Below are 12924 nucleotides of genomic sequence, written 5' to 3'. Positions count from 1 at the left end.
GTGAGCCCTTCCGGGTTTGTGACAACCTGCAGTTCTGTCTCTGGCTGCTCTGATCTTATTGGCCTAGCACATAGCAGCTAAAGGAGGAAGGAGCCACTGTCAGTTGAAACCAGTAAACTGGGGGATGGAGGGAGAAATGCTCATCATTGGGTGGGGGAGAGAGCTACCATATATTTGAATGTAAATCCCTTTCCCCTGGTATATATTCGAGTTAAGGTTTTCTCCTTTTTAGGAGGAAACTGTTAAAATGTTTCTATAATGGAGGAGAGGAAGAGAGAGATGCTGCATAGAGAGGAATAGAGAGGTTTGACCCAGGGCACAAGGCAGGGAGAGAGAGAGATGGTAGAGGTAGACAGTGGGAAAGAAACAGAAATATTGGATATGTCAGTGGAATGGAAGGTACAGAGATAGGAAGATGGATGGTAAGCACGGAGAAAGAAGAAATTGTCAATTGGGCAGAAGACCCTGATGAGCAATTTAGCAGAAGGCAAACAGAAGCCAGAGCCCTGGACCAACATGATTAATAAAATAACCAGATAACAGAAGGTTGAAAAAATAATAAAATTTTCTATTTTGAAATTACAATATGTCAGATTTGAAATGTGTATCCTGTCAGAGCTGGTGTTAAACAGCGAGCATGAGCTACGACCTAAGAGAGAGGAAAAGTCTTTTTTGTTTTTGTTTACACCACAGTGCTGGCATGGGGTTGGAGATGGCAAAGGGGTGTGGGGTGTGTGAAAAGGCTACAAATTACCCCCTCCCCAAGATCATTAGAAAAAAAATGCCCGATTGGGCAGGAAGAGAAAATCAATTAAATTGGCCAAATCAAATCGAAGAAATTTTCCCTGAATTGGGTAGCACTAGTGCCTACCTGTGTAGACAGTTCAATCATTATTTGATCTGTGACTATAAAAAAATTTATTTAATGGCATTCTGTATTAAATGAGTAGATTTATCACTGTTTGAAGCAAGATATTGTACCTGAAGGACGTTTGGCTCTTTATTTTATTTTATTTATTTTATTTTAGTATTTATATACCACTTATTATCTAAGTGGTTTACATTCAGATACTCAAACATTTTTCCCTATCTGTCCCGGTGGGCTCACAATCTATCTAATGTACCTGTGGCAATGGGGGGATTAAATGACTTGCCCAGGGTCACAAGGGGCAGCACAGGGTTTGAACCCACAACCTCAGGGTGCCAAGGCTATAGATGTAACCACTGGGCCACACACTCCCACATGCCAAGACTGGATCCCAAGAAAACAAAATAGGTCATTAAATCTCTTAAAAAGGCATCCCACACATGAGATTTGGATCATAACATGCATGACCAGAACACAAATGTAGCAAACTAGTTTTTTGTTTTTTAAAAGTTCATCATACATTTGTCTGCATATGTTTTGAAGGACAAGATAATCTGCATGTAGTATAGAATATGAGGTTATTTTGGCGAATCTAAATATTTTATTGTCTTAATTTTTTGTTACATTTTTCAAATGTAAAAACTGCAGCAGCTTTTGTTGTTTGTGCTGTGAACCATTACCCAGGTACAGAGCATGACTCATCAGGCCAAGAATTACGATTACAGTATATCTTCAACATGCCTTTTTCTTGGAACAAATTTTGTGCATATGGATGCGGTTTGTTTCTAGCTGTATTTTTCTCCATTGAAACAGCAGTAATTCTAAAAATATATTTAGAGAATTCAGTTAATGGGGATTTAACTTGCATATATGTAGTTTGAATTATTATTATTTTTTTCTTAAAACACTTAAGATCACCTTTTTATTTTGATGATGATATAACATTGGGGAGGTATTAGGTGTTTTAACATCTGTCGATAGTTTTCCAAAACTTAGGGCCTGTTTTACAAAGCTGCGCTAGCGGCTGCCATGCAGCAACAGCCTGGAAGCCCTTTAAATCTCTATGGACTTCAGGGCCATTACCGCGCTGCAGCCGCTAGCGCAGTTTTGTAAAACAGGCCCTTAATGTAATATTTATCCTTGGACAAGCAGGCACCATATTCTTGCATATGGGTGACATCATTCACGGAGCCCAGTACAGACAGTGCTAAAAGTGTACTGTTACTTTAAACTTTTTAAGAAACTTTGAGACTGCCCACACTAAAAATGCGCAAGTGATTTCCCGCCCAATGTTGGCTCGCAGCTCCTGTTCTTCGTTTTCTGTGGAGCGAAGAAGTTGTGTTTGGATTCTGTCCATTCAAGTTGCCTTCCCAGACAACTTTTATCTTTAGACTTTTTGGTTCATTTTCTTTTTATTTTATTTTCAATTACTAAATTTCTTTTCTCTCTTTGGCTGTTTTCGTCGTTTAATAATTTTTTCTTACTTGGGCCTTCGGGCTGTTTAGCCTTAGGGGATATTTTCTTCTTTACAGTTTTTTTCCTCGGTTTTTGGCAATCATTGCATTGTTTTTTTTCCTTGCTGCCAAGATTTTTCCTCTCATGTCGAAGCCTTCTAGCGGATTCAAGAAGTGCACTCGCTGCCAATGACCCATATCGATCACTGACCCACACAACTGGTGCATTCAATGTCTAGGGCCGGAACATCGAGTGGACTCTTGTATCCGCTGTTCTACTCTACAAAAACGTTCCCTTAAAGCTCAGCTTATCCAAATTCCCGCTGACTTTGAGGGGCAGAATTGCTTTGTTCAAAATGCTATTGTTTCCAAAATGGATTTATGTGATGCAAACTTTTCCTTTGTACATGACTAATAAGGATATGGGGCAGTATCAAAAAATTTTGCGCAAATTTCTTTGGAACAATAAGAAACCCAGACTGACTTTAGCGCAACTCTCTTTGCCATTGGAGAGAAGTGGTTTGGCATTGCCAGATTTGAGAAGATATAATATTGCCTGTCTCCTTTGCCATCTGGTCGATTGGATCAAGAACACTCAACACTATACCCTGTTTCTCTTGAACAGCAGCTGATGGCATAAACACACTTGTTATATTATCTTCATGCCAAAAGACCTCATAGGATTTTCCCTACCCTTTCCCATCCTCTGCTGAAAACTATGCGACAGTGCTGGCAATGGTTATGCAAACCTATGCATTTGCCTTTCACCTCTACTTATGGGGGAATTGAGACTTGGATCCAGATGGCTCTAAGCTATATCTGTAGAGATGGACAGGCCATGGTTTGTGTTATGTGCAAGATGTGGTGTCGGAGCATGGACTTCCTCTGTCCTTTGAGGATCCCCAAGCTCGGGGAATTTTGCAGGCTCGATATTGGTTTTCATATGGCCAAGTTATCCATTACCTCCACTCTTTGGACCACAATACTTTGAATGAGGACATGGGTGGATATGGTTCAGGAAACCTTGATCTTGTCTCGCCAACCTAGAACCAGTCTGTCCTTTTACCAGGTCAGTCTGGGCAGTTTCAGTGCTTCCTGGGGACTATGACGCTGTGGTGGTGGTGTGGAATCAGGATCTTGCCTCCTCTGAGCAGATCACTGGTGATGATTTGCATCTTCTTATGAAACATCTCCCGCGTTTGACTCGCTCTATGGTTCTGCAGGAACAGCACTATGAATTCCTGTTATGCCTTTATATCTCACCATATAAGGGCGTATACGGCAGTGTTTGCCTCTCATGCCAGCTGTCTAAAGTGCCAGCGGGATTCTTTCATATGTTCTGGTCCTGTGACAGATTGCAAACCTTTTGGTCATTTGTTGGTCTTCATCTGCAGACGATCATGCGAAGGCGAGTTCCGTTGCAGGCAAATGTCTTGCTTTTCTCTCAAATCTCAAATTTCTTGGGATTGTCTAAGGGTAATTCTTTTACTGCAAAAAGCTTCTTTGATGGCTAGGAAATGTATACTTTTGTTATGGCGGCAGGCAGAGGTACCTACCATTACTATGTGGAAAAATGAACTATTTACTTTGTTAAGGTATGAATATTTGGATGTTAAGAATTGTGGCCCTGCTCGTTGGAGAAAGTTCCGAGCAGTTTGAGCTCCTGTCTGGGGTAGCTTGTCCCATGGAGCCCAAAGTGCTCTTTTGAATTTTTGACACTGGGCTGCTGGGGAGGAGGGAATGGGGGGGAAGGTTCTTGAACTGTTTTTGTTGGGTTCTTTTAGTCTCCGTGAAGGAACCACACGGATGACTATCTTATCTTAATTTCTGTTCAGGTTGTGCATGTTTTCAGAGTGCTGTATCTTTTAACTTGTATACCTATTTCTAATAAATAAAAATTTTGGGGGAAAATAAAATAGCTCGACTTATCCAGCAAGAGAAGCTTTTTGGAGCAACCATGGGCTCCAGTGATAAATCAGTGCTGTTGGTACCAGCATAGTTAACTCTCTTGGCGTCGGACTCGGTTCCTGCATCGGGCAAGCCTGCTAAGAAGTCGGCTTCTTCTCAACTAGCATCACAGGAATCTTCAGCATAGAGTCCCTCGATGCGTGCCAAGCGTCAACACCATCATCGATTTCCTTCGATGCGTGCCAAGCGTCAACACCATCATCGATCTTCAGTGCAGGCTGTGTCTCCTTTGGGGCATGCTTCCTCATTGAGGTCACCCACCCTTCGTCACCCTGCAGAGCCAACGGTACTGGTGCAATCCTTCCAGGACCTACTTGAGTTTTCCAAAGGAAGCTAGCTGTGTTGTTTAAAGTACATGTGGCACCGGTGCTTGCACCGTCTCCCTTGGTATCGTCCCAGCCTGAGCATGGCATATCAAGGCCCCATGGTACTGAACATGCTTCTCCTGGTAAATCTGAAAGAACATCAAAATCCCACGCTCTTCAAGTACATCCAAGAGAGCATTGCACAGTACCAGTTCTCATTTATCTCAATACAAGTCGAGATCTACACACTGCTTCTGGCTGTATTATTTAACTAGAACCCCCAACCATTCTTCTGTGGCCAAATTGTTTTTCCCTCACTCCACAAAGCAGATCTGCAGGCTTATTTGAACTGCTATATAGTTTACTCTAGCCTATGTTTAAATACTATCTACAATGACACCCAGATCCTTTTCTTGGGTGCTAACCCCCAAGATGGACCCTAGCTTCCGATAACTTTGGTTTATCACAATCCAGTGATTTGGGTTATTCTTCCCAACGTGCATCACTTTGCATTTATCCACATTAAATTTCATCTGCCACTTAGACGGCCAGTCTTCCAATTTCATAAGGTCTACCTGCAATTTTTCACAATCCGCATATGTTTTAATAACTTTGAACAGTTTAGTGTAATCTGCTAATTTAATCATCTCACTTGTCATTCCAATTTCCAGGTCATTTATAAATAAGTTAAATAGCACCGGTCCCAGTACAGACCCCTGCAGCACTCTACTGTTTACTCTCTCCATTGAGAAATATGACCATTTAACCCTACCCTTTGTTTTCTGTCTGATTACCAATTCCTAATCCACAACTGAACTTTGCCACCTATCCCATAACTAATTTTTTCAGGAGCCTCTCATGAGGAACTTTGTTAAAAGCTTTCTGAAAATCTAGATACATTACATCAACCAGCTCACCTTTAGCCACATGTTTATTCACACCTTTAAAGAAGTCAAACAAATTGGTGAGGCAGGATTTTCCTCAGCTGAACCCATGCTGACACTATCTCATTAAATTATGTTTGTCTATGTGTTCCTCAATTTTACCTTTTATAATTGTTTCCACCATTTTGCCTGACACTGAAGTCAGGCTTACTGGTCTGTAATTTCCTGGATCTCTCTTTGAACCCTTTTTAAAAATTGGCGCAACATTGGCCACCCTTCAATCTTCAGGTACTGCAGACCTACGGATTCCCTCACAGGTTTTCTGCTTCTGATGTACCTTCAAAAATTGAGTTTTTGCCTCTTTGGCAAGTTTCTCTTCATATTCTTTCTTAGCTTTCTTTATCCTGCCCTACAGCGCTGGACCGCCATTCACGGAGCAGCACGGGACAAGGCAGGAAGCGAAAAACTCACGCCTATCTTCTTGCCTCTCCGACTCTGCCGCTGTGGAGAAAGTCAGAGGGAAGGTCAGGAGGCTGAAAGCTCCTACCCTACAGCGCTGGACCACTGGAGGAGTTAAGGTAAGGGGGGACCCTGCCTGCCTCCAGGTGGGGGGCCCTGCCTGCCTGTTTGCATTGGGGTGGGGGGCCCTGGCCTGCCTACCTGCCACTAGGCCTGCCTCCCCTGTCCTGGCCTGCCCTGGCCTACCACTGGACCACCAGAGGGGGGAGCAGGGTACAGATCCTGGCAAGGAGTGTGGGATTGGATGCAGAGCCTGGCAGAGAGAATTTGGTTCAGAATGGTTTTTTTTTCTTGTTTTCTTCCTCTAAATCTTGAGTGCATCTTATAGTCAGGTGCGTCTTATGGAGCGAAAAATATGGTAACATCCATGATTGGTTTATAGCCTAATCTTTGCAATTGATCCTTTTAGCTGCTTTTTAACCATTTTACTCATTTTATCATAGTTGCCCTTTTGAAAATTAAAGGCCTCTACAGTAGATTTATTCTGTGGCATTACTCAAGGTATCGGCCCAAATTTGATCACGTTATGATCATTGTTTCCCAGCAGACCCAACACAGTTAACTCCTGTACTATGCCTTGCATTCTCGAAGGACCAAATTTAAAATAGCTCCCCTTCTTGTCAGTTTCTGGACCAGTTGCTCCAAGAAGCAGTCATTTATGACATCTAGGAATTTTACCTCCCTAGCACTCCCTGATGTAACATTTAAAGTCAATGTTGTGGTAATTGAAATCATACTATTGTGGTAATTGAAATCATACTATTCAAAAATTGAAAAGCATATTATGTGAATCATATATTTCAAGAGTCATATGCTAGACACACTCTACTGTATAGTCTATCTGGTCACCCAAACACCCAAGAAATGTAGAATCAAAAAAGGATGAAGGCCATCCACTAGAATAATGGAGGAGCACCCAAAGAAAACTTTTGAAGAAAAAAAGACCTCAGTTAAAGGGCTTCATTCATGGGTCTTTAATAACACCTCCAAAATAGGTGCTTCAACTGCAGATATTCCAAATTCACAATGATTATATACAGGGTTAGGTCTCAGAAGACTATTAATTCAAAGTTGTGCTTCTTAGTCACAGAAAACACGTAACATTAGCACTGCATTTGAAAACGGAAAGGGATACTTAGCTTCTTTCCTGGGCTCACATGATGTCAGATTCTCTGCCAATTGCTTCTGGTTCCAAGCCACAAGTTCCACTTCCAAATCACCCACCCGCTAGGGCTTCCCTCTGCCGCATCAGAAGTAAGGCCGCTAGTAGCCCATTCTGAACTATGCTGCTGTTGACCGCCATGGATGCTTTTCTTTATGAGGCCTCTGAGGTATGTCAGGTCTCTCTCTATGGGGGTGGGGGGTGTTGGTTGGTGAATTAGTGAGGTCGAGTCACCAAAGTGAATCGGTGATTCGAATCGGACAGCAATAGTGCCATAGTCCCAAGGAAGCTAGTTTTCAGCTGAGCAGGGAGTAGCGACTCCCAGAAAAAAGTATAAAATCTACAGAAATGGCGGATATTTACATTTTAAAATTATTGCTTATGATATGGGTTTACTTAGGGAATTGTGAGCATATAAAAGTTTAAGCCAAACTTCTTCCACTTATTTCAGATTCTGACAAAGGGATGACGTGAAGGGTTTGCAACCTAGAGTAAGGAATCGCATAATATAGTTCAGCTTTACTAGTTCCTCATGCTGGTGGTAGAATTGTCTTAATTAGAAGTCTCTCTTATCAGGTGGCCTAGGCAAGTTGTATCAGGTTGATATTGAAAAATACTGTTTAGTGGAGCATATCTAAGCCACTTCTTCAAAATTAGATTTTATTAATCTTTTTCCCAGCATGCCTTAACTGGTAATACAATGCTATATACTTTTTCCTTCTCCTTCCCCCCCCCCTTTTTTTTAAAATTAATTTTGTTAATTTCCTCTCTTTTCTAGTAGTTTGTTGCAGTGGTAGTCTGTCTGAGAGACCTGAACTCTAGTTTGTTCTATACGTGCACTGAAATCTAACCAGTACATTTTGCTATTCTATGGCCAGATTTCCCTACCAGGTTCATGAGCCCTGGCATTTCAGCATCGTTAGTCTATTACAGATGAAAAGTTGAGCATGAATCCTGGTCAAGGCTGACCTACCTTGTTGCCCCCAATCACCAAATAATCAAATACTACTAATCCCCCATCATACTACTAATCCCCCATCACCAAATAATCAAATACTACCATTCTATAACTGATACTAGTTGTCTTCCTGACATTCACCACCCTGCATTGGTTTTGTACACTGCTTTATTCTTTATAATGCCTCTCGCACTGCCTCTCCACTATATACATATCTCTGCTGTATATGTACAGTCTCCTGCATGGTAAATCTACACTGTTTCTTTGCTGTATAAATACCTTTACTGAATATGTACAGTTCGCATTGTATCTTCGCTGTAAATGTACAGTCTCTTACACTGTAAACCGCTTTGAACTGTTTGTGGTACTGCGGTATATAAAAATAAAGTTATTATTATTGTTGTTATTATCTTATATTAATTTTGGGCCCAAAAAAGGCACTAGGTCTTATTTTTGGGGTAGGTCTAAATTTTTTTCATGTACAATGATCATCTCTCCCTTCCTCTCCTCCACCCCAATTCTTCCTATTTCCTTTCTCTCCCCCACATGTGCAGCATCTTTCCTCCCCTCTCACCCATCCCCTTATGCAGTATCTTTCTGTCCCTCCCTCCTTCCCATCCCCTTGTGCAGCAGAACCCTTGCAGCTTCTATCCCTCCCTCCCATCCCCTTGTGCAGCAGAACCCTTGCAGCTTCTATCCCTCCCTCCCATCCCTTGTTCAGCAGAACCCTTGTAGTTCCTATCCCTCCCGGACCCCAACCCTTTCATCTCTCCCTCCCATCTGAACCCCGACCGCGAGACCAAAATACCTGGGAACAAACAGCAGCGTCGGCAGCACAGGCTGCATCGCGGTCTTCTCACACCTGGGCATTCCTCTGCCGCATCACTGATGATGTCATCACCAACACGGCATACAGAACGCCCGGATGTGAGAAAGCTGCGATGCAGCCTGGGCTGCCGACGCTGCCATTTGTTACCAGGTATTTTGGTCTCGTGGTCGGGGTTCGGATGGGAGGGAGAGAAGGAAGGGCCAGCCGGGAGAGGGGGGAAACGCTGCTGCTGGCGACTAGGGCTTATTTTCGGGGTGGGTCTTATCTTCGGGGAAACATGGGTTGATTTCTGGTTGATTCAGATTTTTCTTTTGATCACAGCACATTTTTTTTTACTATGTTTTACTTTTATTTACAGTTTATATAATGAAGACAGAAATTTGCTTCGGCTCAGAGAACGAGAAAGGAGGAACCAGGAAGCTCTTCATGAGAGAGAGACCTTCCTTGACAATGCCCCACTCTTTGCGGAACCCTACAAGGTATTTGTTTGAAAACTGACCTAATTAGAGACAGTACAGGGAGGATCTTTCAGAGAATCACAGAAATCTAGGCCAGTGTAAATCTCAGAAATTAGAAGGCCCCAAAATCCTGGAACTTACAATTTAAAAACAACAATAACAAAACAACCAAACAATTCAGAAGCAATTTAAACAGATATTTAGCTGTAGATGTATGCAAACTTATTTATATTAAGATGTAACTTTTGTTTGTTTGTTTCTGGATTAGAAGAGTTCATTTTTAATAGTCTATGCCACAAAACTATAGAAAATGGCTATAATTGCCCTCAAACTTTGCTTTTATGATCAGGACATTGATAGTATGAAATTTTACCTTGTTTTGCTGAACATTTCAGATTGATTCCAAGCTGAATAAAATTAGGGGCCCTTTTACTAAGGCGCAAACAACTGGTAGAAGAAGCATTTTGCTATGTATGCAGCTAATTTATCAAGATAAGAGGAAAACTCCGTAGAAGCATCTGCTAAGATGTTCGATGCCTAAAAGGCATATTTCGGCATGCCTGTTGGGGATCAAGACAAACCTTGGGTACCTCACTTCACATGTGAGCACTACCCAAAATCCTCTGGAAGGTAAGAAAATTTTGTTTCTCACTAGGATGGTGGAATTTTCTGCTATGAAATTTCTTAGAATGTTAATTTTTTAAAATATTTAAATTTAAATATTTTCAATGTTATTTGAAAATACATATGAAATAGGTTGCGAGAATCTCATACACATTAGTTATAGGTGAAATAAATGTATTGTTTTCATTATCACAATTTCATTTTGTTCTTTTACAGGATGATACAGAAGGGAAAAGAGAGCCTTGAAGCTTACTATCCCAAGGATTTGGTGGGAACTTAATGACCACTCAAGCAACTGTTACTTCTGCATGGTGGACTTTTTCAAATGTTGAACTGGCAATCATGCATCTGCAATCACATATCCGTACATTCCTTCATCCATTTCCCTGGTGCCACATTGCCCTGAGTTCCCCATACCCACTCCTCCAGAGACAGAGCAGCTGTCTTCAGAAGAGAGCAGCAAGTCAAAGAGTGAGGGAGACATTGTAGATCCAGTTTACAATATCGGTAGTGCTGCTGATGAGAGAAACTCATACTATCAAAACCAAAAAGACCTGAATGACTTGATTAGAAATCTTGGTCTCACCAAATCCAATGCTGAGCTTTTGACGTCTGGGCTCAAGCTGTGGAACTTGTTGGATGAAAGTGTGCAAGTCACATATCAGCTTTTTCCACCTTCACTCATCAAGATGGGCTCTGCTTTTGCCACTATGTAACCAGACCTTACTTAGGTGCCTTGAAGTATGATGAGTATGACTGGGAGGTCATCAGAGACTTCAAAATGGTGGCATTCCTAATGGGTCTCTACGGCGGTTTTACCAAGTTTCCCTGCTATCTCTGCCTTTGGGACAGCAGACACAAAGGCGCACTATCAAAGTTGGGACTGGCCACAGCGGACAAAGTTCTCTGTGGGGAGAAACAACATCAAATGAGAACCACTGGCGGACTCCTGGAAGTGCTGATGATACCACTGCACATCAAATTAGGCCTAACAAAACAATATGTCAGAGTTCTAGATAAGGAGTCGGCAGCCTTCAAGTACATTCAAGACATCTTCCTTAATCTATCCGAGGCAAAGGTCAAAGCTGGTGTCCTCGTTGGATGACAAATAAGATCTGGAGTGCAAGAAATTTCCCAAGTTAATTACAAAGGAGAAAGCAGCTTGGAACAGCTTTGCAGTGATTTGGTGCTTCATGGGCAAACTCAAGACCACAAACTATGTGGAGTTGGTTGAGAATCTGTTGAAAAAGTATAGTAGAATGAGCTGAAGGATGTCTCTTAAAGTTCATATCCATGATGCACATCTTGAGACATTCAAGGAGAACATGGGAGCATACTCAGAGGAGCAAGGTGCCCCTGTATAAGACTCTGGTGAGACCTCATTTAGAATATTGTGTACAATTCTAGAGCACAACTTCAAAAAGTTATAAAAAGGATGGAGTCAATCCAGAGGAAGGATACTAAAATGGTGCATGGTCTTCATCATAAGGCGTATCAATATGTATACTTTGGAGGAAAGGCGGGAAAGGGGAGATATGATATAGATACTTACGTGACATAAATGCGCATGAGTCGAGTCTCTTTCATTTGAAAGGAAGCTCTGGAATGAGAGGGCATAGGATGAAGAGGTGATAGGCTCAAGAGTAAGCAAAGGAAATACTTTTTTACAGAAAGGGTGATAGATGCATGGAACAGTCTCCCGGAAAAGGTGGTATCTGTATCTGAATTCAAGAAAGCATGGGATAGGCAGATAGGCATGTGGGATCACTTAGAGAGAGGAAGAGATATTGGTTACTCTGGATGGGTAGACTGGATGGGCCATTTGGCCTTTATCTACCATTATGTTTCTACTTCTACCAGAATATACTGAACTTTGATTGCTGCTACTAAGGACAATATAATGAGAACATGATGGGAAGCTACATCTGGTGGCTGATTTGTGAAAGTGACTTACATTATAACAAATCTGAAAAAATACTCACTTCTAAATCTTCTGTGATCATCTTTGTATAACTTCGATATAAATACATGTTAATTATGATTCATATGTAACTCCCTTATCTAGCCAGATGTTGGCAGAGGGCTCTACAAAGTATTTATTCTTTATTCTTCCTTTATAGAAAGGGCACTTGTATGAACAAAATAAGTTGCTAAACAGTCCAACTATGTACAATATTTCCTTTGATGTAATTATTTCAGTTGTTTTTTCTCGAATATAAAAGTCCTCCATGTTTGATGGACTTGATCAATTGGAAGATTACCCAAATCACAGACAGGATCCTAAATCTCCTTTGGGTCAGGCCACTCCCAACTAGTGCTGCCTGATTCGCCAAATTGATTTGCTATCTAAAAACATGAGACTCTCCGATTCAGTGAGTCCTGACACATCCGGGTCTCCTAAAGCAGCAGCAGTGGCCATTGGGAAGAGGCAGTGCTCAGAACAGGTTGATCCTGGTGTGCCCCGCAGGTGCCTTCCCTCTGCTGCATCACTGATGATGCGGCAGAGGGAAGCCCTGGAGGGGTGGACCAGAAGCCACCCGTTCAGAGTGCTGCCTCTTCCCACCAGCCACCATTACTGCTGCTTTGGAAGACCTGGAGGTGTCAGGACTCGCTGAATTGGTAAGTCAGAGCTCATGGTGGAAGGGGTCAGTCAGGAAGTGCTGCACAGGGGGATGGGAGGGAAGTATGGAAAGCTGCTGCACAAGGGAGTGGGAGGGATAGAAAGCTGCTATGCATGGGGGAGGTAGAAAGTGGTGAGGGGGAGAAATCCTGCATATGGTGGAGGGGAGAAAGAGAAGGAGAAATGTTGGACATAGAATGGACGGCAGGGAGAGATGGTGCATGGGGAGAGAAAGAAATGTTGCACTTACTGTAGTTCTTTTTAAAATTTTTATA

The 12924-nt window shown here is 42.1% G+C and overlaps 1 protein-coding gene across 8 annotated transcripts in view; it reads left to right on the top strand.

Moving 5' to 3' along the window:
* AFF1 (AF4/FMR2 family member 1) overlaps positions 1–12924 on the top strand; it is a 517509-nt gene that overhangs the window by 171182 nt on the left and 333403 nt on the right. For all 8 annotated transcript variants that reach the window (XM_033962847.1, XM_033962828.1, XM_033962809.1 and 5 more), the window contains one exon: positions 9306–9426. In XM_033962847.1, coding sequence (XP_033818738.1) covers positions 9306–9426 — 121 coding nt within the window. The remainder of the gene's footprint in view (positions 1–9305; positions 9427–12924) is intronic.

The sequence above is a fragment of the Geotrypetes seraphini genome, chromosome 1 (assembly GCF_902459505.1).
Source record: "Geotrypetes seraphini chromosome 1, aGeoSer1.1, whole genome shotgun sequence".
NCBI classification, from domain to species: Eukaryota; Metazoa; Chordata; class Amphibia; order Gymnophiona; family Dermophiidae; genus Geotrypetes; species Geotrypetes seraphini.
Note: the sequence above shows the minus strand (reverse complement) of the source record. Positions and strands in the feature narration are given on the sequence as shown.